The sequence below is a fragment of the Vicia villosa genome, unplaced genomic scaffold (genome assembly GCF_029867415.1).
Source record: "Vicia villosa cultivar HV-30 ecotype Madison, WI unplaced genomic scaffold, Vvil1.0 ctg.001080F_1_1_3, whole genome shotgun sequence".
In the NCBI taxonomy this organism is placed as follows: Eukaryota; Viridiplantae; Streptophyta; class Magnoliopsida; order Fabales; family Fabaceae; genus Vicia; species Vicia villosa.
In genome coordinates this window covers 327,113-333,324 of record NW_026705474.1, presented here as the reverse complement: position 1 = coordinate 333,324, position 6,212 = coordinate 327,113, and the positions used below count along the sequence as shown (strand labels likewise).

Below are 6,212 nucleotides of genomic sequence, written 5' to 3'. Positions count from 1 at the left end.
TTTGAGTCCAGTATGTGAGGATCGTCGTCTCCGACAGAACTCGATAATTATTTTATTGGCTTAAATTATTATTATTAAATTTTGTTTTATCTTTAGTTTTTATTCTTAATTTAGGAAACCTTGTCACGAGAGTGAGAGGTTGCCTACCACGATTTCGTCACGAGAGTGAGAGAACTATTAAGGTTCGAACCGGCACTGTGAGAGCGTGGGGGTCGAACCAGATAGTAAAAACTAGGCATTAATCTTAAACACAGCGAGGGAGCTTTAGGATTAATTAGGACTTGTTTAACTTTCAAAACGCGTTCTTTGATTTAAGTGGGCGAGCGAGAGCAAGATCCTACGGTTAAGGAGCGTGATTTTATTCAAAACTACGAGAGTGTGAGGTTTAGTCCTGAAGCTAACATTTTCTACTAAATATGTTTTTTACATTTTTAATTAGCCAATGAATTACAGAGTTCCTGAAGCACGCGGAATCACATTCCGGTCTCTCTTTTCCAATATTTATCTTAATCTTAGTGTTATTTCAGTTTTAGTTCTTAGGTTCCCCTTTATCAAACATTCATTAGCCTTAGCTTTACAAATTAACAATAGATTACAGTAGGTTGACATTGGTCTCTGTGGTTCGACAATCTTTTATATTACTTCGATATATCCGTGCACTTGCGGACGCATCACCGCTCCGCTAGAGTTACTCGCCGTCCAATCAACTCCTTTATTCCCCCAAAAAGCCGCCGCAAAATTATCATTAAAACTAGATAATTTTGTTTCTTGTAAAAAGCACACATCAATAATAAAAGACTAGTTCAAAAAACTAACTCTCTTCCTTATAGAAGGAATTCCCCCTCCCCTAATGTTATAAGATAACAAATTCATGGAAAAGTTTCTAAAATCATCTTCCTTCCCTCCGCTGCCTTTTTATCTTTAGCTTACAACAATTATATCAATTTAGTACTCACACTATCCCCCACAATACTAGTAACCCCTAAAGTAGAGATGGAATTCCATAACTTCTTACTCACATCAGAACAGTAATCACTTTGAATTCTATGATTACATCTCCTAATGTCAGAGTTTGCTAAAGAGTTACAAGGGAAGGACTCACCGTTCGAGACTGGGTCGCAATCTGTCCCTCCTTCCACCTGCTCGTCAGTGTTGAAGTTTGTCTTCCCTCCATTCCTTAGCGCGATACAAGCATAAAAAGAGGAAGAAATATCCATACGATGCCCCGAATCCTTCACTATTTTTTTTAATTTTTTCGTTTTGCCACAGAGGATTTTTTGAACTTGTTGATGCTTTTGCAGGCCTTATCAAAAGAAATTGGGCCTGGATCCCCCTGTCTCCACCCAGCGACCCACTAGAGCAAACCAAAGGTGGACTTAATTCACAATGTCCTTTCACTTTACACGTTGGATTAGAAATGCTAACTCCCCCAGTCCCACTCGAAACAACAGTAACCTCCTTTGAGTTGATAACAGACAATGCATTGCTTTTGGTCCCAGCAAGTAGACAAGTGTTGGGGATTACAACACTCTCTTCTACAACCCTTTTTCCAAATTCGTCAGCTTTGATCGCATGAGAGATAGTTGCATTAAATGCATTCCCATGCATAACCTTAATCAAGGAAAAGTCAACTGGCTTTTTCCTTCCCCTCTGTTGCAAATACTCCTTAAAACGTGAAAACTTAGGGCTGGTAGCAGTGCTAGCCTCCTGGGAAACCGCTTTCGCCGAAAGCTCAATAGGATCATACTCCTTCACGCGCTCTTCTGTCCCAGGCGGATTGTCTTTGTCAGAAAACCCCTTAACCTCGTCAGAGATCTCCGCAATAGAAAGAACACCTTTAGGAGAGTTGTAAGACTCTGAAACCTCATCATCCAAAGGTTTACAGAAAGATGAAGGGTTTTCAGGAGAGATGGATCTTCTCCTAGATGAATGATAAAAGACACACCATCAATCAGAGCCTTCACAGAACCATCGATCACGTGGCTGAACCAGTTCTCCCACCACAATCTCTGCTCTTCAATAAATACCTCAGCATCGCCGCAAACCAAGTCTTCTAGGATACAAAGGTTAGGCCCCAGCACCATGATTCTGATTATGAAAATGCCTTCTTCCATGAAGAGTTGTTTGATATGAAAATGCCTTCGTCGAAAAAGCGATGCAGCTGACACCAGCGTCTTCCGCCGGTTGAATAACACGCTTGTTACGATTGTAAACCACATCCGCAAAGGATATTTTATCCACCCAAGCCGTAGAACACTGACCCTTAACTCCGAACAAAGCCTCCTTGATCCCCTTGTTCTTATTCCCCTCCACGGTGCCTATCTCTTTCGATTGTCTTTGAAACCTAGGCAGGTTCACAAAAAGCTTTCTTCCCTCCAACAACATACTGTCCAGCTTAATGACCATCAATTTTTCATCCTCCACATTAATGAAGCGGACAAACCCGAACCGACGTCCTCTCTTATCCCTCCTCGGAGGAATAACCACCTCGTCAATAGGAGTATATAGCATATACATAGGAGTATATAGCATATACATATTTTTACTTTGTGGGGGATGGAGCCCCTTACACTTGTAAGTAGATCCTCCTTGTTAAAGATTGTTCATAAAAATGTAAAGGGATAATTGACATTTACTCCCCTGCCATATAGGCGAGGTTCGGGTTACCCCCTATTAAATTTTTTTTTGGATTACCCCCTTGAAATATGAAAAGTTCTATGATTTACCCCCCTAGGACCCTCTTGTAAACTTATTTTTTTGATTTACCCTCTTGGGTTTTCACTGTTTTTTACACGCTTAGGGGGTACCCTAAAAATACAGGGGGTAATCCAAAAAAAAATTTAATAGGGGTAATTCGAACTTCGCCTATATGGCAGGGGCGTAAATGTTAATTATCCCAAATGTAAATAAACAATAATTTTTAAACAATGCATGTTGACTATTTAATAAAATTACTAAAAATAACTTATTTACTAAAAATTACATGTTGACTATTTCTTTGACCAAAATTCATGTAAATAAACATACGATGAATCAAGTTATTTGTATATTGAGTTACCATATACACATAATTTTTTTAATAGTATAATAATGTTAACACTTGACTCCACCATAACCCTATTGTTCTCAACTCTTTCAGCGAACACGTAAATAATCCAAAGTTGAAACACAATCATACAAAAACATGGATTCTTCTTCACTTTCACAGAGTAGCACCCCTTTCCAAGTCAACCATAGTTCCTTCCAAAAAAATTATCAAACAATAACCGAGGTTGATTTCTTTAAGAATTACAACAATGATCGTAATAATAATAATAATAATAAGGTTGTTGTCACTCCATTTAGCTGTCCCACCGCTGTCTCTTTCCTTGACATTCATCGTACCAACATGCCATCTTTTCTTGATTTAAAACTCAACGTGAGTGATTAATTATTTGTAATTCAATAGTGCATCATTTTATTTCTTTTTATTGTATTTTACAGTCTATTTGTTAATTAATTGAAGTGATAGTTTACTTGTAATTGGTTATTTTAACAGACCGGCACCGGTCTCAGGCTCGGTCTCAATATTCTTGCTACCAATGATGCTAGTGATCAAGATGATGATAATGACCTATCATCTAAATTCAACGATGCAGACACTAAGAATACGGTATACTTTACTATTAAGTTGATACCTGGTTTAATTTATTGAAATTGTCTACAATGATTGAAGTTTTTATTTCATGTGTCATGATTTAAATTGTTGTTATGGTTATCCTGTGAATCATTATATTGCGGTAAAATGTTGTCGATGCAACCATAATTGTGGTTTTGATGCGGTTGCATAGATTTTAAAAACGGTTATATTTTGAGGGTGCAATTGTGGTTTTGAGTCATAGTTTAGTGTTTTTGCGTGATGATGTTTGAATTCTATGAATTATTTTTTCAGATGGCTATTCTTCGAGGCAAGCTTGCTCGAATGAAAAAGGAAAATAGTCGATTGAGTTTGATGCTTGATCAACTTCAAACCGACTATGATATGCTGCGGATGCATTTTGAGAAAGTGATGCATGACAACAAGAATGAGGAAGTTGAAGGGTTTGTTGGAAAATTTAAAAAGAAAAGAAGAACTGTGAATGGTGGAGTATTGGTTCCAAGAAATTTTTTGGAGCTTGGTCTGGATATTAATACTGATACTGAGATAGATGCTGAACTATCTTCTTTAAGAATAAGAAGTAATGATCGATTGGGATCGCCGCCGAACACCAACATTGAAGTTTCTTCGGAGGATTTAGTCCTAAATAAGAATGGAAATATTAGTGATGAAGAAAATAAGGAGCTTGATAGAGGGATTGAAAGAGAGAATAGTTCCATTGGTCATTCTGAGAGATTTCAAAGGCTGAATCCTCAAAACTATGCTTCAGACTTTGTTAATATTGATCGAATTGATGTAGCGGCTATCTTGATGAGAGCAAGAGTTTCTGTTAGAGCCAAATCAGAGGTAAATTTGTCAAAAGTGTATAACATAGTTTGAAATTGCAAGTTACGATGCTTTTAAACTATACAATTTTGTAACGAGAAATTACTGTTTTTTATTAGATTTCTGATGGATGCCGATGGAGAAAGTATGGACAGAAAAAAATGGCAAAAGGAAACCCGAGTCCACGTTCTTATTATAGGTGCTCCATGGGTAGTGGTTGTCCAGTGAGAAAACAGGTGAACTTTTTTCTTTTAAGGTTATCAAATTATGCATATGTATAAAAGAGAATTAGAGAAAAATATGATTAATGCTTCGCAACCTCAATTACACAGTAGTTGCATATTACATTAAAATCTCAACGGTTGCCTAAATTGCTAGATTTTTTATTAAAATCTTGTCTTTAGTTATTACCTTCGTGTATGTGCTCAATTAAGTCTACATGCATAATTAATAACATCAACTATTAAGATGACATGCATTCCGCTAGGTTGAATTAGAATAATACTAGTATTAAATTGATAGCATCCTACTTTTAATGCTTGGAAGTGGTTAGCATTCTACTAGGATATTTGGAATATCCTACCTCCTCTATATTTTAGGATGGAGGGACTTTCCGTCTGTTTTTGGGGTGGAATATCCTTTATACTTTCAATAATATCATTGTCTATTAAGAAAATATTAAATTGACAGGGGTTTCATCTTCTGATGAAAGTTAATCTTTTTTCTTGTGAGGCCGTGAGTTCAGATGTTAATGTAAGAAACTTGTTGGTGGATAATCTTTAAGTATGAGTATATAGAAGTTTGTTTTGCATGTATATTTGGTTGTAATTTTCCTTTTTTTGTTCGGGTTATCCCGCGTATTGTGTAATCGGGTTGGAGAACCCTTATATCTCCGTTATTAATATATCTTGCTTACACAAAAAAAAAAAAAAAGCAATACTTGATATAGAGTTAAATTTGCAGGTACAAAAGTGTGCTGAAGACAAAACAGTGGTAATCACAACATATGAAGGATATCATAACCATACTTTACCTCCAGCAGCTATGGAAATGGCACAAACAGCTGCAGCAGCTGCAAGAATGCTTCTTTCAGAATCAACCTCAAGAAACGATGGAAAAGTGAATGCGAGTTTCCTCCAGAGGGCAATTGTTCCTTGTTCTACAAGTCCTACAACTATTTCAACTTCTGTTCCATTTCCGACTATCACACTTGATTTTACTCAAACTCCAAATCCTCTACAACACCAAATGCTTCAAAATCAGTTATAAGCTCCTTTATCTCAATAATTAACTTATCCTATTGTAAGAAATAGCATTCCCTAAATAACTTATCCTAAATTAGAATTAAAGACAAGTGATTGAAAATTCTTATAAGCATAAGTGGTTTAGCCTTTGGTTGACATTTGATTGAAAATTCTTATAAGCATAAGTGGTTTAGCCTTTGGTTGACATATGATTGAAAATTCTTATAAGCATAAGTGGTTTAGCCTTTGGTTGATATGTGATTTTACTCCAATTCTTTTAAAAAAACAAGTGAACTATTTAGGTCCTTTGAAAAATCACTTCTTATTAGCTTAGATTTTACGTGTTTATTATTTCTCCCATTATTCTTAAGAAAAACAAGTAAATTATTATTTTTAATTTTTTTCACTATAACAAATGCATTATATTTCAATTAAACTTAAAATAAAAATAATAATATACATACATTTTTCAGTTTAAATTAGAGTATATATATATATATATATAT

At 35.7% G+C, this 6,212-nt stretch overlaps 1 protein-coding gene across 1 annotated transcript; it reads left to right on the top strand.

Annotated features, from left to right (window-relative positions):
• The first annotated feature begins 3,184 nt into the window (after positions 1-3,184).
• On the top strand, positions 3,185-5,731 carry LOC131633152 (probable WRKY transcription factor 31). Its single transcript, XM_058903872.1, has 5 exons — positions 3,185-3,418; positions 3,539-3,652; positions 3,932-4,498; positions 4,582-4,698; positions 5,426-5,731. The coding sequence occupies exons 1-5, from the start codon at positions 3,185-3,187 to the stop codon at positions 5,729-5,731; spliced, it is 1,338 nt and encodes a 445-aa protein (XP_058759855.1).
• Positions 5,732-6,212: the final 481 nt, after the last annotated feature.

What these genes read in the sequence shown, in the direction of transcription:
- LOC131633152 (XM_058903872.1), top strand. Translation starts at nt 3,185, where the DNA reads ATGGATTCTTCTTCACTTTCACAGAGTAGCACCCCTTTCCAAGTCAAC. An exon ending in TTCTTGATTTAAAACTCAAC is followed by an intron (nt 3,419 to 3,538) that starts GTGAGTGATTAA and finishes TTATTTTAACAG; the next exon opens with ACCGGCACCGGTCTCAGGCT. An exon ending in GTTGTCCAGTGAGAAAACAG is followed by an intron (nt 4,699 to 5,425) that starts GTGAACTTTTTT and finishes TTAAATTTGCAG; the next exon opens with GTACAAAAGTGTGCTGAAGA.